The sequence below is a fragment of the Pleurodeles waltl genome, chromosome 4_1 (assembly GCF_031143425.1).
Source record: "Pleurodeles waltl isolate 20211129_DDA chromosome 4_1, aPleWal1.hap1.20221129, whole genome shotgun sequence".
NCBI classification, from domain to species: Eukaryota; Metazoa; Chordata; class Amphibia; order Caudata; family Salamandridae; genus Pleurodeles; species Pleurodeles waltl.
The window spans coordinates 1,004,482,319-1,004,508,960 of NC_090442.1; the positions used below are offsets into that span (position 1 = coordinate 1,004,482,319).

General features: G+C 43.1%; 1 protein-coding gene across 2 annotated transcripts in view; it reads left to right on the plus strand.

The window, feature by feature from the left end:
• Positions 1–26,642, plus strand: part of ATXN7L1 (ataxin 7 like 1) — a 530,170-nt gene that overhangs the window by 187,479 nt on the left and 316,049 nt on the right. For both annotated transcript variants that reach the window (XM_069229851.1, XM_069229852.1), the window contains exons 5-7: positions 575–843; positions 5,587–5,779; positions 19,985–20,106. In XM_069229851.1, the coding sequence (XP_069085952.1) occupies positions 575–843; positions 5,587–5,779; positions 19,985–20,106 (584 nt within the window). The remainder of the gene's footprint in view (positions 1–574; positions 844–5,586; positions 5,780–19,984; positions 20,107–26,642) is intronic.

The following is a 26,642-nucleotide window of genomic DNA, read 5'->3' on the forward strand; positions in this document are numbered from 1 at the left end:
CAGAATTACTATGGGAGTCGTAGTGACTACGTTCCATAGGGCCACCTTGTTGCACTACAGGGTGCTGTTCCTGCAGAGATAAGAGTGGCTCTGATATTAGAAGACTTTCTTACTGCTCCCCCTGTCGGAGCAGATGCTGCTGCACATCCACCCTTAGCTGCTTGGTGAGATATAGTCAAGGAAATGTTTTTTGATTTCTTCTGGATGTTGTTTCAGGCACTCATCAAGTTTGGAAAGTAAGAGGGCTCTGTGGTTCATTTTTCGCCCATGCACCGTATGAATCTAATAGATTAATTAGTCCATGTTTCACTGTATAATTTTTCAGTTGGTTTTCCTGATTTCTCTTAAGATATCTACAAGGAATGGGCAGTTTTGTGGCAGGTTTGGTATCAAATATTAATTATGTATTTCACAGTTGTGTGCCAACCATTCACGATCAGTAACAACCCACACTTAAGCATCCCATGATTTAACAAGACTTGTTTGTTGCCCTGCATGTCTTGAAGAGCTGTGGGTAATGGAGATAAAAGTGTTGATCAAAGGCAAACTTACAACTGCAGTCTCTTTTTCATAGACACATTCACTGAGCCATCGAAGAGCTGTGCCAGGGCGCCACAAACATTTCGATATTCTTCTTGCTGAACATAAGGCTGAACATAAGGCACAGTCCAAAGAAAAGGAAGTAACAAAAGACCGAGAACACCTACAACCCATGAGAGAAACAAATCAGAGCCTACCCTCACATCCACAAGGATCATCTCTGGCAAAACCAGTAAACGGCTTTCAGGAACCCATAGTAACTTTACCTTCCAAATATAGACCAGTTAATGGTGTCCCTCCTAGGTAAGCAATACTCTCCAGCCATTTGTGCAAACCTTCTTATGCAGCTTCCAAGGAGGTAATTTTTCTCTTGATTGTTCCGAATAATTTTGCCATGTGAACATGCAATAATGGAATGAAAATAATAATTTGAAAATCACAGGGCTGCTAAGCCACCTTAAAGGTATGTTGTGTACTCCAAATATGAATGAAATGAACACAGAAATCCTTCAGTTTAAATGTTAATCAGTTTCAAAATGTTCCTTTTCTACTCTGTCTCCTCCACATTGTAGAAATGTTTATGTTCTCTTTTATTAGTATTTCCATAATAAAAACAAATGGCAGTGCACATTATGGATTACATTTGAAGCACTTAATATCTTGTATATTATATCTATATTCAGTCGAACATGTTGCATTTTGGGACCTTGGGCCAGATAATGTGAGCTGTAAATCATCTCCAATTGTTCATATGTTCCTTCTTATGCTTTCTTCATTCGTTTTGTCCTGCTGTGTCTTGTGTTCAGGTATTTTTTCTGGTGTCCTCTAAGTATTAATTTTGAACTGTGGTGATTCTGATATCTTTAATCACAGGGTTCCTCCCTGCTCACGGATGCTTTACTTAGTGTCTTGTGATCATATACATGCCCTCTCTAGCTTTCTGCTGATTGTGTGGCTAGTGCTGCATTATCAAGGAAGGCAAGCATTATAAGGTGGAGTGTCCTACTGGTGACCCTCACATGGTCTAACACTATATAATGAATTGATATTGCTGCCCATCAAGTAATTCTGGGTATGTGGAGGAATAGCTGGGAATCGTGTTAAGGGTTTTCTGAAACAGATGCAAGACTAACTACTTCTGTTTACCCAACTGTGGCCGTCTCCTCATTCATTAGGCACCTGCGGTTAGACACCTGCCAAAGCCCTTGAAAAACCCATCAATCTAGTAATCAAATTCTTCTTCTGATCTCTTGGGTATCACATCATACAGATTAGCCTCTTTAAATGTCTGTCTCACATAAAGTTATGTTTACATCAAGTGCCAGCCTTACGTACTGATGTTCCAAGTCAAAGCCACCTATGCCCCTTTAACAGTGGAGTCCTTGGCTATGTGCGTTCTGTCCTCCTTTTTTAACTTCTCTCTTCTGGTGTTGTAAAGAAGCCAGCCTGTGCCCCCACTCTTTCTCATAGCCCCTTTGTGACCAAGAATTTAGATGACAAGAGTAGGTCTGTCTTCAGTTATGTCTGTAAGCTTTATATTGGTCATGTTTACTTCCAATCAGGTTGCGATTATGTCCAGATCATGGATACTCTGCTTTCCTTACTGGTCCCACTTCTCCATTAGTTTCTTCTGCCCTTTGGTCTCCACGGACACCTTGTGGGAATAATGTTCTTTAGTATTTATTTAGATAACCAGCTGTTTGAGTTACTGTCAGAGGAAGGGAACAAATGGTTCTTCAAATATGGCAATAATTAAGTTGAGGTACTTCAACTTAAGATGTGCATTCTAGGTTCCTTCAAAGATGATATTGTTGTTGCTTCTGTTTGAGCAACATTTTACTAATGCTGTCATTGCTTAGGAAGCTGCTAATATCTACAGATTTTGAAGCTACCTTTCTTTGATCCTCTCCTACGATGGTTGGTCAAACTCAAATTCAGCTTCGTCAACCAGATTTCTGAGTATTTTGCATTAACAACATCTTGGTGGGCGACTTTGACATTGACTGGGGGCATTTCTAAATGTAATCCCCTTACTGCTTTGAAGAGACTCTTAAACTCACACAGTCTCCCCCTAATCTCTTCCCTCCCAGCTCACAACAAATGAATACTTATAGATCTCATTTGTGCTAATTGTGTGGCTGTTCGGTGGTTCCCCCAAATCAAAATGGACTTTGTGCATCCTTTTTCCTCTGCCTTTCAAATATATGTATTACAACTACATTACAGCGTTTCAAATCCCAAATACCAAAACTTTGGACTCACCCATTGAAAACGCTGCTGCCTGTTGGAACCTCAAGAGAATTCTAATTTTTATATGCACCTTTGAGCTCATTAATGTTTAGAGAGCCTGTTATTATTTGCAGTGCTGCAGTGTTTTATTGTACTTTTTTTGTGTTTTCTAGATTCTGATTTTAATATTGGTATATTTGTTTCATAGGTTGTTTAATCTAATGTTTCATAGAATTTCCTTACAAAATGAAATAAAACCTCTTCCTTACTGATCATTTAGTTCTGTCCTCTGATATATCAATTCTACTGTAAAGGAATATAATGATACCATCATTTTTATAGTCACTGCATATCAACAGACACTGTACCCCCACCTTTCTCCTTTTTCCTGCAGTCTAGCTGTGCAAGGGCTCAGTGGCTGAAATGTGGACTACAAATGTGAGTCTCATTTAGCTCAGGCCCAGCCTACAACATCGCCTACCTCTGGTGGTTATTGAAACACAGGAATAAGGCTTGATACTGCCCGTTACAATAAACAATGATTGATTTACAGCCATAGTAATAATCAAGAAGTATAATAAACAATGCCTATCAATTAAAAATAATGGAAGCAAATATTTACTAATCTGTTACTGTTAGCAGCAAGAAAGTTACAAATTTACTTTGGATTTTGAGTTACATACATTTGGGGCAAAGGCTGTGTGGGTTTCCTACCGTGTTTTGTAGTTTTACCCCAGGGCTTTCTTTATATTATAGTGTTGACCATTTTGGTTTAAAGTACTTTTCTATAGCACAGTTATAAAAAAAAAACATAATTCTTGTCCCTGGACCTGTCATAGAATTGACTTGGACAGCTTTTTTGGCACCCAAATTCAGGAACACACCATGGTTGTGTTTTTTTCACATTGTCTAACCACAGGAACAGCCTATCTGCTATAAGTTCAGTACCAGACACATTGATAATTGCCACATGGTGTACCTATCACTATAAAAGACACTTTAAATAAGAACTTGGTGTCCAGCCTAATTAGTGAAATCTACGTATATACTACGCAATTGAACAGTGCCTCTTTATAATCATCCAGCAAACATGGGCCCTCATTTACAAGGCCCTTGGCCGTGCGCCACCAAGAAAGGTCAGAAATGTGCTGTATCTATAAGATATTTTTTGATATATTTCTGTCCTCTCCCATGCGTTGGCGCACAAATTGCTACCATTCGCCAGTGCAGGCACCTTTGCACCGTGGTGCATTGTCCCTTCCTGCACAAAAACAATCACAAGAGGCGTTTCCTCTTTCTATGTGTGCTGCAGATGCAGCACACACAGAAAGAGGAAAAACAGGGAGAAATAAAGATATTTCTCCCATTGCATCATCCTTACACCAAGCCTGAGGGGACGTAGGAATCTGATGCATTACCAGGCTTGTAAATCTGGGAATGTGCCAGATTCTTACGGGTTCAATGGGTGATGCGTGGGAACACCTCAAGCAACACCCATGGAAGATCCCTTTCAAGCAGTGTTGTGCGTGAAAGGGATCCATATTTATAAGGCCTGAAAATCCATGCCAGGTGGCTTTGTGTGGCCTTGTAAATATTGACTGGCCCACTGCGCCACCAGAGCATAAAAAAATGATGCTTCGGTGGCACAATGTGCTGCTAGGGCCTCGTAAATGAAGCCCATGCAATCAGGAATTCCACAAACTCAATATAAAACCAAGAAGGAAGAGCATCGCCGCCTGGTGATCTACCACTACCATAATGAAGAATTGCCCAAAAGACCACTTTTTCTGTGATAGAGCTTTCTAATACAGTGCTCTATTCAGCAAACAACCGGGGCTCAGAAAAGTCATCTAAAGTAACAGTTCTTTTTACAAAGTTTGGATTTGCTGCTGAACAAGCTAGGTTGTAGTTGGTAGTGTCCCACGTTACAGACGACATTAATAACATTTAAGTGGGTGCATAATTTGCCTCCTTACTAACCCTAAAATCTAAAATTAACTCCAGACCATAAATGGTATATCCCCTGATTACCTACAGGAAATATTTACCCAATATGTGCATCCACAGAGCCTTCACTTAAGAGGTCTGAACCTCATTATGACTCTTAACACTACTGTGCAATATCATAAGCCCTCTCCTTTTACCTACAAGGGCCACATTAAAGTAAACGGTTGCCAGCAGGGTTGACTTACTCTCTCCCTTTCCATTTTTCTTAGTCTGACAAATGGCCGCAATTAATTCAGTTCAATGTACTCTCTCAACACCTTGGTGTCAGTATGTATGTATGATAAATGTTTGTCAGTGCCTTGAGTATTGTGTTTCAGTCATCATTCACCTTTGTATCAAATTCACAAAACTTTACATGTCATCACCCAAACTGTATAAGACTTTGTAATTGATGCTCTTGTACATCATTGTGATGTCAAAATTACTCTTGATGCTCAATAAATATAAATAAAATAATTAGGTGCTGTTTTATCAGCCTCATACTGCTATGGAGTACTTCTGAGACTCAGATCCCACAGTATTTTGGGAAGATGCTGTCCTAACTGAGAAGGCCTATGTTTACCAATGCGAGAATGGATCTTGTGGCTTTCTGGATAATAGGTACTTTCATGTGCTTTGGCATTTATTTTCAGTTAATATTTCACATCTTCAGAACAATTGATGAAAAATATTATTGTTCATAGTTTGAGTAGGAAGGGGTTAGCAGGGTCTCTTTCCCCATCGCAGTTGAGAGTATGTGGTCCACCTGTATCTAGTATGTAGTCCACCTGCTTCTTCATATTAACATGGTTAACATTTTCTTCCCTCCAGGTCATCATGTGCAAATACTTTAGATATTAGAAGTTCTGCTTCCCACGCTGCACAGGTGTCTCAGCCTCCAGTCACCTCAGTCGGAGAAGACCTGGCAAGTAGATTGTCTAGTGAGGAAGAGGACCCAGATGTAGCTGAGGATTTAGAAAAACTACACTGCCTTTTTTCTAGACACCATCCGAGACCTATCAAGGTAGGACTATTATCTTGCTCTGTTTTGTGCTTATGCTTCAAAACAAAAGTTGACATCTTATTGAGACTGCAGTGCACAAAAACTACATGGATTTCAGCCACCACATCTCATTGACCAGTTTTAACATTTTTGAAACCGCCATTCTGTTTGCATGGTTGCCAAAAATACATTTACAAATAATGCAAACCTACGCACTTTAATCTCAGCATGTGTGAGAGGTATTCCACTAGTCACCTTCTCCATAATAATGGTCTTGCTAGTGACTTGTGACTAGTGAATCAAGTAGTCACTCAGGAATTGCTGTATATCTGTATAAGAAATATCTCAGCAGTTATTCTTACAACTATTAAGCAGCTGTGACTACTAACTGTGTCACATTCTGCATGAGACTGTATATTAGAACTAATCTGTATTTGCAATTCACCTTTTTTGCCCCTCCAAAAATAATTAAGGCTTAAAAAATGGGGAGATGCCCACAAGGATGCTCAAAACTGTGTGTAGTGTTGGTTTTCTTGGTGGTTAAAAGGTTCGTCCAATAAGATACAGCCAAACCCATGTCAGTTAATGGCTGAGAAATAATATCAGTTAATTTTAATGTTATCTTTTCAATTACATGTTTTGCTGGAACTGGTGTAGTGTAGGACAAAGCACTTTATGCACCGATTTCAAGCTACATAAGATCCTAACAGCAGTACAGTTTTGCTCCTTTCATATATTCAGGACACTAGAAATAACCCAAAACTGTGTAGAGCTAGAAAATTATGAATTCTTTATTATTCCTGTCCTATCAAAAGTGAAAAAAACAAAGTGTGTTTTGTTCAGACTGATGTACCTTTAGAACATTAAGTGGCTTCAGTGCTATAAACACTATAAGTGTCTCTTCAAGTCATTTAAGAGTTAAACATGTTATTTACTGTGAAGTACACAGCCTTATACCCTTTCACTATGAGCACAGGATTCATGTGGAGTTGTACTCATCAAAAGTCCGAATTTGTATTCTTTTCTTAAATTCCCAATTGTGACTCCCTTTTAAGGAAACCAACCCCTCCAAATGTGTTCCGCAGTATACAGAGGCAAGTCTTTAGTTTGCAAGAGCTGCTTGAGGTTCATGGACACTTTGGCCCTCATTTCGACCCTGGCAGTCAAAAGACCGCCAGGGCAGCGTGGCTGTCTCACCACCGATGGGCCGGCGGTGAAGACAGCCACATTTCGAGTATGGCAGTTTGGCCTCTGCCAAACCGCCACATCCCTGCTGGTACTGGCAGGGCGGTAGGACAGCCGGGCCGGAGGACAGTACCTCCTGGCCGGCTGTCCACTGAAGACCGCCGGCAGTATTAGGAGTCGCCTGTCCACCAGGGTTTCCATGGTGGTAGCACCTCCCGGATAACTCAGGTGGAAAGGCTGCCGGTGACAGGAAATTCCTTTCCTGTCGCCGGCAGACAACTCTCCACACCCCTAACCTTTCCAATACAACACCCCCCTTCCAAGACAGCACCCTCCTACCCCCACCTCTCCTTCCAAGACAGCACCCCCTCCCTGCATACACGCATTCACCAACACGCATACATACACACATTCACCAACACTCATTCATCAACACATATACATACATCCATTCACCAAAATGCATACATACACACATTCACCAACACGCATACATACATGCATTCACTTGCACCAACAGACATGCATTCACACAAACATACCAACACGCACTCACTTCAACAAGCACACAAGCATAAACACATGCATTCACACTTAAATTCACACACGCATACACACTTACAATCCCACATGCATTCACAACACCCTCCAACCCCCCTCCCCTGTCGTACGATCGACTTTCCTTGTCCGGTGAGGATGTCGTCCACCCGTGGAACTGGAACAGGCGCATCCACTGCCGTAAGCGCCCCACCATCAGGACACGGCCATGCTGTATTATTGTACGTAATACAGCGGGTGGAGTCCTTTTGGCATGGCGGTGATGGTTGTGAAACTGTACCTGCGCCACCAACCACCAGCACATCTGCTGAAGGATTTCAGCCCAAACTGTGGCGGAAAGCCTTCAATACTTGTAATATGGCGGCGGGAAGAGGTCCATTGACCTCACCCCAAGACTATCCATACTAGGGATCGTGGAAGATGTTACCGGCCCAAGCAGAGAGAGAATCCTGGAGGGATTAGGCACCCCCCTGGCCAAATGTGACATCAGTAAACTTTGGAGGTCGGAGAAGGCCAGATAATGCCACAGTTCACAGAGACTAGTTGAGGAGCATGGATTAGTGTTCAAAGCTAGAAGATCCAAGCTGTATGGCCTGGGGTTGCTGTGATAAACAGTGGATATTTAAGGTTGCTGTTGGGATCGCTTCCAAATGAACACTACTTGATCCATGGATAGGACCTTTTCCAAGCTTGATAAGAGATATAGGCCCTCATTATGAGTGTGGCGGTCTCAAGACCGCCACACTTGCAATGGCCATCGGACCGCCGCAGACAGGGCGGTCTGACCATCCTATTATGACCATGGCGGAGCCACCATTGTCCAACCGCTGACACTGCCAGGCTTCCCCCAGCCTGCCGACTGGCGTTCCCGGGGGTTGTAATCCACCAGGGCAGCGCTGCAAGCTGCACTGCCCTGGGGATTACAGATCCCCATCTGCCATCCTTTCCATGGCGGTTTACACCACCATGGAAAGGCTGGCAGAATGAGTGCGTCAGGGGGCCCTTGACAGGGGCAGTGCAGGGACCCTAATGCACAGCCCTTCGTGCATTCCACTGCCCAAATTATGGGCAGTGGAATGTGCGATGGGTGCTGCTGCACCGCCACATTGCGGCCGTCTCGATTACAAGACGATTGCAATATTGCAGCCCTGTACCCCGCTGGCCCGGCGGGTGGAAACACTATTGTTGGGTTTAGTCCACAATGGGCCACCCACCAAACTCATAATGAGGCTCATAATGTGTAAAAACTGGATTGTGAGTTCACAAGACGATAATTAAGTCATTAGTTCAGCAGTCATTTTATGTTCATGCTGTCATTTGTTTTGTTATACTTGACAATTCCTCGGGCAGGCCAAACACACATGCGCAGAAGGCTCTGTCCAACCCGGCAACACAATACCGGATTGGAGAGAGCAGGCAGAGGCTCTCTGCCACGGAGCGCCCAACCAGGGTGCTCCGCCCAATCCTACTGCTGCTTTCATGCTGCTGGAAGCAGGATAGGATGCAGGACAGGCTAGGAGCCTGAGCCTGTCCCTGCAGGGTGCTCCGCCCAATCCTACTGCTGCTTTCATGCTGCTGGAAGCAGGATTGGATGCAGGGCAGGCTGGGAGCCTGAGCCTGTCCCTGCAGATGAGGAGCGGTTCGGAGGTGGTGGAGTGAAACAGGTACGTTTTTTTTTATTTTTTATTTTTTATCGCACCACATTTGACCCCACCCCCTTTTCCCTCCCGCGAGTCGCCGCTGCTTGAGGAATATGCAGAAAACTGAAACCCCAGCACATAATGGGGGACAGAAATAATAATTAAATGAAGGAATAGAAGTAGAGCAAATATTTGGGAGGATCTATCAACAGTTTTTTCCCTGCCAGGTAGCGAACATTATCTAAGTAAACCTTCACTACATGATAATATTGCTAAATTACTTTTGTTTATTCTAAGCTTATTATAAGTGCAAGTGAAATGAATGAAATTTAACTTCGGTGGGGCAAGAGGAGTCTGGTGTTCTTTAGAAACCTTTACACACTTTTCAAAGAGACAGTCAATTTCTACTGCTATTACCAGTGTATTGTAACAGGTAAAAAAGTGTTTCAAGGTATAAGTCTCAGCTGAATCCTTAATCAACAAACAAGAAAAATGCAGAACATCACCTCAGGATTCTATTTATATTACAACTTATATTGAGTCAGGCTCTCTCATTGCTGCAGAAGTAAGTTCCCAGAACCCTTCTTCATGTACCGGCCCACTTCCATATAAGGAAAGTAAATATCGGGATGTAGTGGAAAAAAATGAAGTGCTCTGCAGCAAATCAATGGCTCATTTCCAATTTAACAGCACTTCTCAGCTTGTATGAGCACCAGCAGTAGGATGAAATAGATTAAGGGTTGCAACAACTTGCAGAGGATCTAGAAAGGGAAGGCAACCATAGAGGAAGGCCAAATGCAAGTTTGACATTTTCTCTGGATGTTGTATAAATAGTAAGCAATCAGTTATGTACAAGCTCTGTTTTTCAGATGTGTACCACCCACGGGCTATGACTTCAAATTAGAAGTAGAAGCCAGCTTTAATGATACTGAAGTAGATGGGCAACTTTGTTTATCATTAGAAAAATCATTAGAAAAGATGAAAATGATAATGAGACATCAGGAGCTATCAAAGCACTTCAAAGTATAGTTACAAAGTCGGTGCAAAAACCTATCAGCAATGGTTAAACAAACTGAAGCGAAAAAATGGGGTAATCAAGCAACAGCACTATGACAGCAATCACACTAACACAAGCAACCCTTTCATGGAATGGACAAAGGCAGAGGATATAATCTAAGACATTCTTCTCTCAAGGAACAGTAACTTTCAACTCCCATCTTCCAACCATACATTTACCTAAGTCAGAAGGGTTTTACGAACAATAAAAGACTCAGTTGTGCAGAATTTATATTGAAACCATGAAATATATGATGAGTATCGACCAACATTTGAAAGGATTATTTTCACCCCCTGTTAGAAGAAATAAAGTAATGTTTGATGGCATGTGTAGCTGTAGATACACATGCTTTGCATAAGTCTGCCATCTAGTGTTGGGCTCGGAGTGTTACAAGTTGTTTTTCTTCGAAGAATATTTTCTAGTCACAAGATGGAGTGACTCCTCCTCTCAGTGATACTGCGCATGGCCATCAAGTCCTTTGTTAGATTGTTTTCTTTCCACCGTCAAGTTCGGACGTGTTTCTTCTCGCTCCAGTGAATCTCTGTTTGGTATCTTCTGAACTTTATTTCCTCCTTTCTATCAAAGTCGGTATAGTTTTTGACTGCGTTGCCTATATTATTAATAATCGATCCGATTTCTATTGTCCGGGTTGATTTAACACCCTCAGGGGCGTCCATGCCCCTTTTTTGGGCCTACTTTGACAATTGTAGTAGGAGAATGATAGGCTGATCTCCAAGTTTCCCTACACAGATCAACACTTGGGTGCTTATTTATACTCTGTTTGCACCAAATTAGCGTCATTTTTGTTTTTACTCTTATTCGGTGCAAAACTAACTCCATATTTATACTTTGGCGCTAGACCTGTCTAGCACCAAATTTATGGAGTTAAAGTCATTTTTTGGACTTGGAAACCTACCTTGCCTTAATGAGATGCAAGGTAGGCGTTCCCGTGCAAAAAATGACTATGGCCTTAAGCCATATGTATACTCCCAGGTAAAAATGTTGCACGGGAGGGAGGAGGGGTCAAAAAAGGGTGCAAAGCTTGCCTTGCCCCATTGTTTAACACCTGGGTCAGGGCAGGCGTTAGGGGACTTGTGGGCCTATTTCCATGGTGGAACACCATGGAATAAGCTCACAGGTGCACGCCCCAGACCCCAGGGACACCCCGCCCATACCAGAGGGACAGCAGAGGATGGGAACCCCATCCCAGGTAAGTACAGGTAAGTATTTTATTTTTTAAAGTGCCATAGGGGGCCCTGAAATGGGCCCCGTACATGGCACAGGGTGCAATTCCCATGCCCAGGAAGCCCTGGTCCCATGTGCTGGCCATTGGGGTGGTGGACATGACTCCTGTCTTTTCTAAGACAGGAGTCATGTGGTATGGAAGGTTTTGTTTTAGAAAATGACTCTAGGCAGGTTAGAGTCATTTTATTTACTCTAACCTGCCTAACGTCATTTTTTGATGAAAAACCCCCTCTTCCCATACCACCAGCCCAACCCGACTAACATCATTTTTTTTTTTACACTAGCCTACCCTTTGCACCGGCTTGCACCATTCCATGAATATGGAGCCTGGCTGGTGCAAAGAAATGGTGCAAGCTGATGCTAAACTTCTTGGTGCAAAATTGCGTTAGTGCAGTTTTGCACCAAAAAGTATAAATCAGGGCCTTGGTGTGTAATTTGTGTCTGTCTCTGGAACACAAAGAAGAAACCTGCCACACCTGTAGATCTTTTTAGTCGAAGAAGACTCTCCGGGACCGAAGAGCGTGTCAACTAGAAATGGTGTCAAAAGCAACAGAAGACACATCCGACATCTTCGGAGAAGAGCATGCGCAGGAAGAAATAGGACACCACTCAGCCTTCTCCATTCGGGACTCCGACTCTGATCAAAACTCAGATGTCAAGAGCCAGTCCATCCCACAAGTGCAGTATGTACGTACATCAGCACCATTGCACCAATCAAAGACTGTTAAAAAGACTCCTGCATTGGTCGTCAGTCCTCCACTGCCCTTGGCCATGGAAGGAGCCGAAAAACACATTTGGATGCCCCACCTTCCGGTTCAGCACTGAAAATACAAAAGACCAAAATGCATTTGGCACTGACCAGACAGACATCCAAATCTGTTTCGGTATCGGACATTTCGACTTCGGAGCTGATAAAATCACCAGTAATTTCGGAGTCGACATTTCCGGTTTGAGTAATACAGTTTGTAATGAAGGGTTCGGGAACCAAGAGCTGTAATCATTAAACCTTCTACAGCTACAACAGAGGAGTCAACTTCTATAGAGCTTATACTTGAAGTAATGGACGCTAGACAGCGCAAGCTTCAAATACAAAAAGGAACAGGAAGGATTATAGCTTCCCCTCCTGTTCCTATTAAAAGGAGGCTCACATTTCAGGCGACTTTAGACGTTGGACCTCCCGCTAAAAAAGTCTCCAAAGAAAAGGACAAGTCCTCAGTACAGCCTCCACCTTCACCACCTCATTCTCCTGTGTTTCTTTCTACTCCACCACCACCATCATCTCCACATTCTATTCATACACAGTTCTCTCCACAAGCATCATCAGCATCACCTCATAGGGATGATTTAGGTGATGTCCAACAGGATATAGACCCATGGGATCTATACAATCCTGATCCCATTTTATCCAGTGACCCTGACCTATAGCCAGCAAGGCCTTCTCCTCCTGAAGATACCACTGCTTACAACCAAGTCATAGCTAGAGCGGCTGGGATCATAATGTACAGTTACATACAGACCCAATTGAAGAGGACTTCTTATTCAACACTCAAACAAGTACACACAAAGAGTACCAATGTCTACCTATGCTTCCAGGCATGCTTAGACATGCCAATGGTATATTTAAGGAACCTGTCAAACCAAGAATTATCACACCAAGGGTAGATAAGAAGTATAAAGCTGCAGCCTCTGATTCAACTTTTATAAAACTACAATTACCACCCACAAAAACGTGCTAATAGTCAATGACCAGGGGATGCGCCTCCTCCAGGTAAGGAGAGTAAAAAACTAGACACAGCGAGCAAACGAGTGGCCACTCAAAGTGCTAATCATTGGAGAATTGCAAATTCTAAAGCTCTCCTGGCAAGGTATGCCAGGGCCCACTGAGACAAAATGGAAGAACTATTAAAAATGTTTCCACAAGAACATCAAAAAGGAGTACAGAAGATAGTAACAGAGGGACAGGCCATTTCAAATAAACCCATCAGATGTTCCACTGATGTAGCTGACACAGCAGCACAAGGGGTGAACACTAGTGTGATTATAAGAAGGCACGCATGGTTACGGTGCTCAGGTTTCAAACCTGAAATACAACAAGCTGTATTAAACATGCCTTTTGATAAAGAGCATCTGTTTGTTCCAGAAGTGGACACCACTATAGAAAAACTTAAAAAAGATTGAAACAGCTAAAGCCATGGGTGTGTTATACACTACACCCACTAGGGGTAATTTTTGTAGGACACAATTTAGAGGTAGTTTCCAACCATCAACCACAGAGCCCTCTACATCACACCAAAAACAGGGAGCACATTTCTGTTATAGAGGTTCCTTTAGATGATCATATAGAGGGTCCAACAACAGAGGAAGAGGTAAAACATCTGCTTCTAGAGGTTCTTCCTCTACCACAAAACAGTGACTATTTACAATTCCCCACAGCGCATACATGTCTTGTGAGAGGAAGACTGGTAAGTTTTTATCCACAATAGTACAACATCACCACAGACCAGTGAGTTCTATCAATTTTCCAACATGACTATTGTCTAGAACTCACTTCCACTCCACCAAACATTTCTCTTTGTTTCCACAACCTCTCTCACAGCCCTCTTGTTCTACTAAAAGAGGAGGTACAGTCCCTTCTTCTCAAAGGGCCTATAGAACCATTTCCTCCATCCCAACACGGGTTAGGTGTATATTCACTGTACATCCTTATACCCAAAAAGGATGGTTCCTTAAGACCAATTCTAGATCTCAGGCCTCTCAATCTATGCATACTTAAAGAGCATTTCCACATGGTCACTCTGAAAGATGTTATTCCTCTGTTACAGCAAGGAGATCACGTGACAGCACTAGATCTCAAAGATGCTTATTTCCATATTCCCCTACAGCAGCACACCGCAAATATCTATGATTTATCATTGCAGGAAAGCCTTACCAATTCTAAGTACTACCTTTCGGGGTGACAAAAGCCCCAAGAATATTCACAGAATGCTTGGCTGTAGTAGCGGCATTCCCCAGAAGATAACACATACATCTTTTCCCATTTCTGGACGATTGCCTAATACAACCCAGTACCATTCAAACATGCCAGCAACACACTCAGTACACAGTAGATATTCTACACAATTTGGGATTCACAATAAATTACCTCAAATTAAATCTTCAATCTGCACAAATACAGCCTTATCTGGGAGCAATTAGCATATCCAAACCCAGTAAGGATTCAAGCTTTTTCAAAATCTCATCGCTAAAGTACAAGAGAATCATACTTACACAGTAAAGCTTGTGATGCAGCTTTTAGGCATGATGGCTTCTTGCATAGCCATCATTCCCCTTCCTCGTCAGTGGTCTCAGTCACAGGGTCATCTTCAGTCTCTAGTGTTGTTGGACCGCCAGACTCACCACTCTCTGCAATGGTGGAATCCCAACAACCTTTCACATCACTCTCATAACAGATGCATCACAGATGGGTTGAGGAGCTCACCTCAACAACCTCACCATACAATGGAAATGGGATCCCATTCAACAGACTTATCACATCAATTATTTGGAGTTGCTACCAGTCTTTCTTGAGCCCAAGGCATTCCTCACACAAATCTCACACAAAGTTGTGTTAGTCTGTACAGACAACATGACAACAATATATGATCTGCAAAAACAGGGTGGCACACTCATCTCAATTGTCCCTTCTAGCCCAGACAATTTGGAAGTGGGTGATTCATAATCACATTCAATTACTGGCAGAATATCTCCCAGAAATGGACAGTCAGCTAGTGGACCTATTAAACAGGACGTAGCAACAAGTCCACAAATGGAAAATTCACCCCCAAGTACTTCACCAATACTTTCACCTATGAGAAACACCATAAATAGATCTCTTCGTCACTGCAGAAAACTCAAAATGCCAAAACGTCGCTCTCAGGTACCCACACCCTCAGTCCAAGGGCAATGCTCTGTGGATGAATTAGTCAGTGATATTTCCGCCTTTCCCACTCATTCCATTTCTAGTACGCAAATTGAAACAAATATCACTCACTATGATTCTTATAGCCCTCACATGGGTACGTCAGCCTTGGTACACAACGCTATTGGATCTGTCTGTAGTTCCACATTACAAACTTCCAAACAGACCAGACCTTTTGACTCAAAAGAGAGGTCAAATCAGACATCCAAACCCCAAAACACTGAATCTTGCGATATGGATCCTGAAGTCATAGAGCTTGGGTATTTAAAACTTCCTTCCGAATGTATGGAAATTCTTTAAGAAGCATACATGCCTACAACTATACAGTGTTATGCTGCTAACTGGAAACATTTTGTATATTACTGCCAACCTAAAAATATTGATGCACTTAAAGCTTCTGTACAAGACATTGTTTGCTATCTGCTACATTTACAAAAAGCAAATTTAGCATACTCTTCTATTAAACTTCCCTTAACAGCCATAGCAGCTTGCCTCCAAAATAGACAACATGTTTCTTTATAGGAAATTCCTGTTATTATGGCATTTATGGAAGGGCTTAAAAGAGTTATTCCACCCAAGGTTCATCCAGCTCCTCTATGGAACCTGAACATTGTACTTACCAGACTTATGGGTCCACCGTTTGAACCCATGCATTCTTGCTCATTGCAATTTCTTTCATGGAAATTTGCCTTTTTGGTAGCTATAACTTCTCTAAGAAGAGTAAGTGAAATACAAGTGTTCACTTTGGAGAAAACTTTTTTCCACATACTTAAAGATAATATAGTTCTTAGGACAAACCCTTAATTCCTACCTAAAGTAGTTTCACCATTTCCCATTAACCAGTCTGTGGAGTTGCCAGTCTTTTTCCCACAGCCAGAATCAATTGTTGAAAGAGCTCTCCATACAGTGGATGTTAAAAGAACTCTCATGTATTACATTGACAGGACAAAATGTTTTAGAAAATCAAAACAAGTTTTTGCAGCCTATTCAGTGCCTCACAAGGGTAATCCAGAATCAAAGAATGGATTAACTAAATGAATAGTCAAGTGTATTCAAACTTATTATTTTAAAGTTAAAAGACAACTACCGGTATAAAGCACACTCTACCAGGACAAAAGGTGCTTCAATGGCTTTTTTAGGAAACATTCCAATAGCCGATATTTGTAAGACTGCTACTTGGTCTACACCACACATTTACTAAACACTATTGTGTAGATGTTCTAGCTCGTCAGCAAGCAAATGTTGGCCAAGCAGTCCTTAGGACACTTTTTCAAGCAACTCCTACCGGCTAGCCACCGCTTATTTTGAGGGGACTGCTTTATAGTATATGCAAAGTATGTGTATCTACAGCTACACATGCCATCGAACGGAAAATGTTACTTACCCAGTAGACATCTGTTTGTGACATGTAGTGCTGTAGATTCATATGTGCCCACCCCGGAAGCCTGTAGTTGTAGTACAACATATGGTAAATATGTACATACTTGGCATGGGCATCTCTTTTTATTTACTATATATATATATATATATATATATATATATATATATATATATATATATATATATATATATATATATATATACATATACATACACTCTTTGCTTCACCTGCCTGCAGTAAAACAATCTAACAAAGGACAGGATGCCCATGCGCAGTATCACCGAAAGGGAGGAGTCATTCGATCTCGTGACTCGAAAATATTATTCAAAGAAAAACAACTTGCAACACTCCCAGCTCAATACCAGATGGCGGACTTATGCATAGCATGTGAATCTACAGCACTACATGCCATAAACAGATGTTTGCTGGGTAAGTAGCATTTTCTTATTGCCCTGTGGAGCAACAGAAGAGTTTCTGTTTAAAGAAAGGAATCAAGGAGTATATTCACTGTACTTTACAAAGGTTTACTTAAGACTAACACAAGGGCTTGCAGACATCAACAAAATACATCATAAGACAGAAATGCAAGAGGATAATGCAGGGCATAATAGGTGTGTTGAAGCAGAAGGGTTTTTTGGCAACATTAGTGATCAAAAATGCATGCCGGCTCTACATCCTCCTGCATTGAAAGCACCAAAAATGCCTAAGGGTTGTGGCAGGGGAAGAATCCTATCAATTGTGTGAACCACACTTAGGCATCAAGTCGATCCTCAGAGTATTTGCAACATTTCTAGCTGTGTTGTAAGCACATCAGAAGGGAAAGACCATGCATGTGTATCCTCATCTGGACGAATAACTGGTAAAGGCAGGTTTGTTCCAACAGTGCCCAGACAGTATAAACACGGTGATTTGATTGCTATACAAATTGGGATCTGCAACCTCTCTATTAAAATCAACCATCATTGTGTGACAATAAAAGATTTCTTTTGCAGCTAAGAACAGTAAAGCCAGTGCAGTGACCAGACCAGCGGCCCACAGTCTACGCAATCCAGGATCAGTGTCACTTTTACCAGACATCACAGTTTCTGACAATAAGCATGGTTGTGAAATTCTAAAAAATTGTGGCATCATGCATCTATCTCATATCTCATTCTTTCTTACACATGTCTAATGCAGGAACGGCTTACAATCTAACCTAGGAATCTAGGGCCAGATGTAGGAAACTCCCAAATTGCGACTTGCAATTTGCGAGTCCCTGCGACTCGCAAATTGCAAGTCGCAATTTGGGATGCAGAAAGGTGTCTCAGACACCTTCTGCGAGTCGCTATGGGGTCGCAAAGACCCACCTCATTAATATTAATGAGGAGGGTCGCAATTTGCGACCCCATAGCGACTCAGGGCACTCACGGGGATGGAGGCCTGCTGGGAACAGCAGACCTCCATGTCCGTGACTGCTTTTAAATAAAGCAGTTTTTTTTTTCAAAGTGCAACCCTTTTTCCTTAAAGGAAAACGAGCTGCACTTTGAAAAATAAATCGAAACCTTTTGTTTCGTTTTTTTTCAGGGCAGGTAGTGGTCCATTGGACCACTGCCTGCTCTGAAAAATTATTTTTGTGTCCAGTTACAAAGGGGAAGGGGTCAAATGGGGACCCCTTCCCATTTGCGAGTGGGTTACCATCCACTTCAAGTGGATGGTAACTGCGAGTCCATTTGCGACCGCGTGGAATTGCATACCACTGCGACTCGCAAATAGGAAGGGAACACCCCTTCCTATTTGCGACTCGGAAATGCATTTTGCGAGTCGGTTCCGACTCGCAAAATGCATTTCTACATAGCATAGACTCATTTGCGACTCACAAACGGCGATTTTCGCCGTTTGCGAGTCGCAAATTCGTTGCTACATCTGGCCCATAGTGGTTGTCAATGATAAAATAAACAAATGTAGTGGACACAAGACAGCATAAAGAGGGGAGACTGTTCAGTCAGCCAGTCCCAACTATGACATTAATACTGTCCCTCTTACACAGGGTCAGAGGCACATTTAAAATGTCTACATGTGTAAGGTCCTTAGACGTCAATAGAGGTGGAAATGGATTTCAATAACCTGCAGTTGATGACTGTTCACATAGTATTGCAGGGTTTTCCGACTCAAATACAAATCGTGATAGTTCAGATTCAACTAGGCAAAGCCAAAACAATGATTTTGTGAACAGCCAAGGCACCACAAAGTCACGCCCACTGCCAGAGGGCATAAGACATATACCAATGGGTGAAATTCAATCAGATTTTCTTACTGCCACATCACTTACCAGGAGGACAAATTTCACAGTTGATCCTTTAAGCAAATCATTGAGTAATTCTCATGAGCGGGAGTTAGATCAAATAGTTATATACAAAATATGTGTATAGTAGGGAATGGCAAACATAGCCCTAATTGTGTGCACTGTAAACCACAAAATGCCAAAGCATCACATCCAGGTACATACACCCCAAATCCATCCACAGTTGTCCAGATTTATGCAAATTTGCCACAATCAAGTTCAGATAGATTGAACTATTAGTCTGATAGAGGGGTTTTGTTTTTGATAGATATACATTTATTTTAAATGCTAACAGTTATATAGTGTTCATTTCAAATGATCTCTTACACAAGAGCACCATTCAATTTATATTTTTGATATTGAAACACCTCTATGGCACTATCATTGTAATCCGGTTTGCAAAAACAGTGTAAAAGAAGATGAGTTCCAATGCCATGATTAATCTTAACTTTTTCTCATAATGATGCATTTGCTGTAGTGACACTGCATTTGCTAGACTTCACTGAACTCCGTATCTTCATTAAATAGAGGTGAGGTCCAGGCCTAGATGGACTGACATTGACTCTGTATGAAGTCCTTCTTCATTGGAGAATTCCTGCTTGTAATCAAGGACGAAGATGAAATAGATATGTAAGGGAGACTAAGAATCAAGAAAAATAAAATCATTTTGCCCTCATGGCTTTGAAAGCATATTTTCTTTTGTACAAAATGGTTGTTATTCATTAGTACAACACTGAATAATGAAGCATAAGTCAAAAGCTTCCTACAGGACTGACAGACACGTCAGCTTTACAACTAACTTCTGCATGCACTGTGCTACATGTATGTTGTGACTGTCATTCATATATTGCCCAGGTTTAAAATGTACTTCTCTTCATCTAGATATGTTCCTTTGGCAGTCGCTTAATGGGAAGAGGGTACTTTGTATTCGACAGACGATGGGATCGATTTAGATATGCACTAAACTCCATGGTGGAAAAACACTTGAATTCACAGATGTGGAAGTAAGTCATATGTACTTTGCAATTCAGTATTCACAAAAGATATTCAATTAACTTTGTATTATCACCTCTGTCTACACCCAGTTTTGCATTTTTTCCGAATCCTAATCACAAACAGCAACACATTAGTGTGCTATCTTTCTTATTCTTTTAGATCCATTTTTACTAAGGCACAAACGCAGATCAAACTATCATACATCACAAATGCCAACAGACAAAAAATAATGCAAAAAAGTCAAAGATACAAACATTTCTTCTTAGTTTTAGGTTCGGATGTCACTAACAACACTTTGAATCTCAACTCATGTGCATCGAGGCTCCGAGGCACTGGTGAAAGGAGGAAAAGAGAGGGAAAGAGCATGGGGGAAATGATTCCCAGTGGCCATACCCTCCTAATAAAATTGCCCATTTCATCCACTCCAATTCCTCTGTATCAATTTTAATATTTAACCTTGCTTCGAAGGTCCAGGAGCAGGCAAATCCCAGCATTTGCTGGGTTTTCAACAAAAAGTTATATCCTACAAAACTTTGCAAGTAAAGTGTTTGACTGTGTTATCATATTAAGATTTAAGCTGTGTAATATTGTTCTCACAAACTGAAGATAAGAACTTTCTTATGTCATTCTTCTGTAATTTGTGTGGAATCATATCTATGGTTTGATTTGGTTTGGGAGAGTGTTGGAGATTGTTGGAGTGAGCAGGTGTACGCAGTTTTCTCTGTTGAGAATAAAGCTTCTATAGCTCTTCATCTTGTGGTTTTTATGGTACACCACACAATTTTAGTATTTATGACTGGCTCACCAGAAGGGGGTAACCACATGTGTGATACGTGGAAAGTTTCAATTTTTACCTGTTTGGGTGGTTGGCCCTTTGGTGTTGAACCCTCAATGGGGTGGCTATAATGGAAGTAGTATTTTATCATTATATTGAAACCATCATTTAGAAGAATGTCATGTTGGGGGGCCAGAAGTTAAGGATTTTGTTGCACTCGTTGGGTCCTAAAGGGTTTAAGATGTTTAATCAACTGCCTGTGGAGGGTGCAGCTGGAAAAAGAGATGTGTTTGTTCTAGTGTTACTATATATTGATAACTTCTTTGCTCCAAAGGCTTGCACAGGAATTACTAGATTTAAATTTTTCCAAAGGAAATAAAACAAAAGTGAATCTATTAATGATTTTGCTATTGATCTCAAAAAGCTTGCTGTGGATGTGGGTGTGTGACCTAGCAACAGACCAAAACGTCCACACTCTAAGAAACCTCAGTCGGTCCGAGCCAATATCCTGATCAAATATCCTTCATGTGCGTCATAATACTGTGATCTGCAACAGTGCACCACTCTGCATAACCTCTAGACAGAAGCAGGAGAGACTTGATCCCGGTGCGCTGGCAGATCTGCTTGCCGGAGGAAGACAGCCCACACAGCGTGCTGCGCTGGGCCCAGTTGTGTCCGCACCTGAGAAGAGAGCTGCCTTGCTTAGCTCGCAGGTCTGTTAGAGGGCAATTCAGTGGCAGGTGGCCCTCTGGGGAGCAATCACAAGGACCGCAACAGTGAGTGAGGCGCGGGGGTCTGGCCCAGGACGGAGGAGCTTCCAGGGACGAATGGGTGCAGTGTGCGGCCTGTAGGCAGCGCAGGGGCTCATGTGGGCCCGATGGTGTTTTTCTCCCTGCTGTGGGTGGAATGTTGCTAGGCAGTCACAGCGTTCGTGCTGTCTTGCAGCGCAGGATGGAGGCTGACCTATCATGAATGCCCCCATAAGTACCTCAACAAGCCTGGCCTGGGATTCTTGGTGCCTCCCTCTGTGAATGTGAACAATTGCCATAGCTGACTGTGCCCTTTGGTGTGCGAAGAGTGCCATTTTGAAATTAAAATGCCACTTTAGAGGTGTCTTGACACAAGTGTGCACTGAGGGCCGGCTGCTTTTCTTGTGCAGCAGTACACTTGGGGGGTCCACTGCAGTGGGTGTATGGAATCACCCATTTCACCCTAATGCAGATCTGGCTCCCTTGGCACTCCAAGTATGGTTAAGGCAGATGCCAAACAATGATGGCTAATGTTTGATTCTCGAAGGAGTGACAAAAAATCAGACGGGAACGACCCTCTGGTGCGGAGCAGGAGGCACACTTGGAAAGTGAGAGCGCTCCCCCAGAAGATATTAAAGCCCTGTTGATAGACATGCATTCAAGTCTATTTACCAATGACATTAAAATTGACTCTTTGACCAAAAGGATGGACAATTTGAAGGAGTGCCTGGACAAGCAGCACACAAGGATGACAACTGCTGAACAGCGCATATCTGACATTGAGGATGATCACGCACAGTGGGCTAAGGAGATGAAGGTGATGCATGAGGGGATACGCCGTACTCAACATAAAAATGAGGACCTGGAAACCAGGTCTTGAAGAATAAACATCCGTATTACTAGTATTTCGGGGTCCACCACCATGTTGCGCACTGAGGACTTTCTGGAGAAAGTGCTGCCGGCCATAGTCGGAGCTTAGAAATTCTCTAAAACATTTGTGGCTAAGCAGGCTCATCACTCTCTGCTCCCAAACCTATGCCCGGGGTGCCACCTAGACCTATAAGTGCGAAGTTTTTGATTTCTAGGGACAGGGATCAACTATTACGACTTGCCTGAGAGGCAAAGGAAATCAGGCACCAGGGCATGCAGTTGTCTTTTTTTCAAGACTTTACTCAGTCAGTTCAAGATGCCAGTAAAAAGTTACTTTCGATCAAAAAAAAAGCTGCAGGAGCAGGGTCTTCTTTATGCCATGTTGTACCCCATATTCATTTGGGTTACGTCAAAAGATATGACCACGATATTCTCTGATCCCAAATGTGCACTTGCCTTTCTTCAGAAACAGTCGCCAACACAAAATAACTTATCTCCCCTGTCAACGGATGCGCCGAGCTCCTTGCTGGCTGAGGTTGAGTGAGGGTTCGAGAGGAGCAAGATCATCAGGATAGATAATCCCTGCGACGATGGATCCAATACAGTTTTGCAATGCTGTTATATGCCTTATGATTCTCATTTTGTGTTAATATTTGTGGGCTGTGTTTGCTGTCCATAGGTAGTATCCTGGATGGACATTTGAGATTTATAATTGAGGTGGGGCGGTTTGATGTGTGTATGTTTTACTGTGTTAAAGTGCTTACTATAGAATAAGCTCTGACCACCCTCGGCTACATGCCACAACTTGAGCTCTTTTTCACTGATAATGTGTCGTTCGATGGCATCTGTCGCTGTAGATACGCATGTTCTGCAATAGCTCGCCATCTGGTGTTGGGCCGGAGTGTTACAAGTTGTTTTTCTTCGAAGAAGTCTTTCGAGTCACGGGACCGAGTGACTCCTCCTTTTGTCTCCATTGCGCATGGGCGTCGACTCCATCTTCGATTGTTTTTTTTCCGCCATCGGGTTCGGACGTGTTCCTGTCGCTCCGAGTTTCGGAACGGAAAAAATAGTTAATTTCGGAAGATTTTCGTCGGTATTGTTGCGTTCGGGATCGGCGTACTTAGATTCAACACCGCATCGAAGATCGAAGAGCTCCGGTGCCCTTCGGGGTAGTTTTTCGATCCTCCGTCGGGGCCTGGTCGGCCCGACCGCGTGCTGAGGAACGCCGATGGAACGGACCCCGTTCCGTTTCTGCCCCAAATGCCACAATAAATACCCCTACACAGACCAACACTTGGTCTGCAACCTGTGCCTGTCACCTGAGCACAGCGAAGACACCTGCGAGGCCTGTCGTGCGTTCCGGTCCCGAAAAACACTCCGAGACCGTCGAGCCAGAAGACTTCAAATGGCGTCCGCACCGACAGCCCGACGGGAGTTCGAGGAACAGGAGGAGGAAGGTACCTTCTCGATCCAAGACTCAGACTCCGAAGGATTCGACGATACACAAACCGTGAGTAAGACGTCGAAAAACACACAGAGAAACATTTACAAGGCCCAGGGGACGCCACTGCCACCAGGCCATGGCTCGACCCATAAATTCGGTGACCGACCGTCGGCACCGAAAAAGGCCAAAACAGTGCCGAGATCGTCCGACTCCGGTCGAGACACCGGCACGCAGCCTTCTCGGGACCGAGAAAGTGCTGGAGACAAGCCTCGACACCGAGATACCGGTGTGGACACGGCTCGACGCCGAGACAGCGGCACCGAAACAGATCGACGCCGAGAGGTTTCGGCCCCGAAAAGGAAAAAAGTCACCTCGGAGCCGAAAAAACACACAGACAAAGTTTCGACGCCGAAACAAACTGCAAGCGACCCAGCTTCAGGCTCTTATACAGAAGAGCACTCGCTAACCTCCCAAATGCAAAAGCATAGGTTTGAGGAAGAGCTACAAGCAACTGATGTGGACCATACGCAAAAGCGTATCTTCATTCAGCAGGGGACAGGAAAAATAAGCACCCTTCCCCCCATTAGGAGAAAGAGAAGGTTGGAGTTCCAGACGGAACAAGCACCACAACCAAAAGTGGTTAAAAGAATTACACCACCACCCTCTCCTCCGCCCGTGATTAACGTTTCACCAGCACAAACTCCATCTCACTCCCCAGCTCACACCACCATGAGCCAGGGTGACCAAGATCAGGACGCATGGGACCTATACGACGCCCCAGTGTCAGATAACAGCCCGGAGGCCTACCCTACAAAGCCATCTCCACCAGAAGACAGCACCGCGTACTCTCAGGTGGTGGCTAGAGCAGCACAATTTCATAACGTAAGCCTCCACTCAGAACAGGTCGAGGATGATTTCTTGTTCAACACACTCTCCTCCACCCACAGCTCCTACCAAAGCCTGCCTATGCTCCCTGGTATGCTCCGGCACGCAAAAGACATATTTAAGGAGCCGGTCAAAAGTAGGGCAATCACACCACGGGTGGAAAAGAAGTATAAGCCGCCTCCTACGGACCCGGTTTTCATCACTACACAGCTGCCACCAGACTCTGTTGTTGTAGGAGCAGCTAGGAAAAGGGCCAACTCTCACACATCTGGAGATGCACCACCCCCAGATAAAGAAAGCCGCAAGTTCGATGCAGCTGGTAAAAGAGTCGCAGCACAAGCTGCAAACCAGTGGCGCATCGCGAACTCCCAGGCACTACTTGCGCGCTATGACAGAGCCCACTGGGACGAGATGCAACATCTCATTGAACATCTGCCCAAGGACTTCCAAAATAGGGCGAAACAAGTGGTTGAGGAGGGACAGACCATCTCCAACAACCAGATACGTTCCTCCATGGACGCTGCAGATACAGCTGCACGGACAATTAATACATCTGTAACTATCAGACGGCATGCATGGCTCCGAACGTCTGGATTTAAACCAGAGATTCAACAAGCAGTTCTCAATATGCCTTTTAATGAAAAAGAACTGTTCGGTCCAGAAGTGGACACAGCGATTGAGAAACTCAAAAAAGATACGGACACTGCCAAAGCCATGGGCGCACTCTACTCCCCGCAGAGCAGAGGGAATTACAGCACATTCCGTAAAACGCCCTTTCGAGGGGGGTTTCGGGGTCAAAGCACACAAGCCAGCACCTCACAAGCAACACCGTCCACTTACCAGGGACAGTATAGAGGAGGTTTTCGGGGACAATATAGAGGAGGGCAATTCCCTAGAAATAGAGGGAGATTTCAAAGCCCCAAAACCCCTACTACTAAACAATGACTCACATGTCACTCACCCCCTCCACACAACACCAGTGGGGGGAAGAATAGGTCATTATTACAAAGCATGGGAGGAAATCACTACAGACACTTGGGTTCTAGCAATTATCCAACATGGTTATTGCATAGAATTTCTACAATTCCCTCCAAACATACCACCAAAAGCACAAAATTTAACAACACACCATTCCAATCTCCTGGAGATAGAAGTGCAGGCACTATTGCAAAAGAATGCAATCGAATTAGTGCCAAACACACAAATAAACACAGGAGTTTACTCACTGTACTTTCTGATACCAAAGAAGGACAAAACGCTGAGACCAATCCTAGACCTCAGAGTAGTGAACACTTTCATCAAATCAGACCACTTCCACATGGTCACACTACAAGAAGTATTGCCATTGCTAAAACTACACGACTACATGGCAACTTTAGACCTCAAGGATGCTTATTTCCATATACCAATACACCCATCTCACAGGAAATACCTAAGGTTCGTATTCAAAGGAATACATTACCAATTCAAGGTACTGCCTTTCGGATTAACAACCGCACCAAGAGTCTTTACCAAATGTCTAGCGGTAGTCGCTGCACACATAAGAAGGCAGCAAATACATGTGTTCCCATATTTGGACGACTGGCTAATCAAGGCCCATTCGTTCATACAGTGCTCAAATCACACAAATCAGATCATACAAACCCTCTTCAAACTCGGGTTCACCGTCAATTTCACAAAATCCAAAATTCTGCCACGCAAGGTACAACAATACCTGGGAGCCATAATAGACACATCAAAGGGAGTAGCCACTCCAAGTCCACAAAGAATTCAAAATTTCAACACCATCATACAACGCATGTATCCAACACAAAAGATACA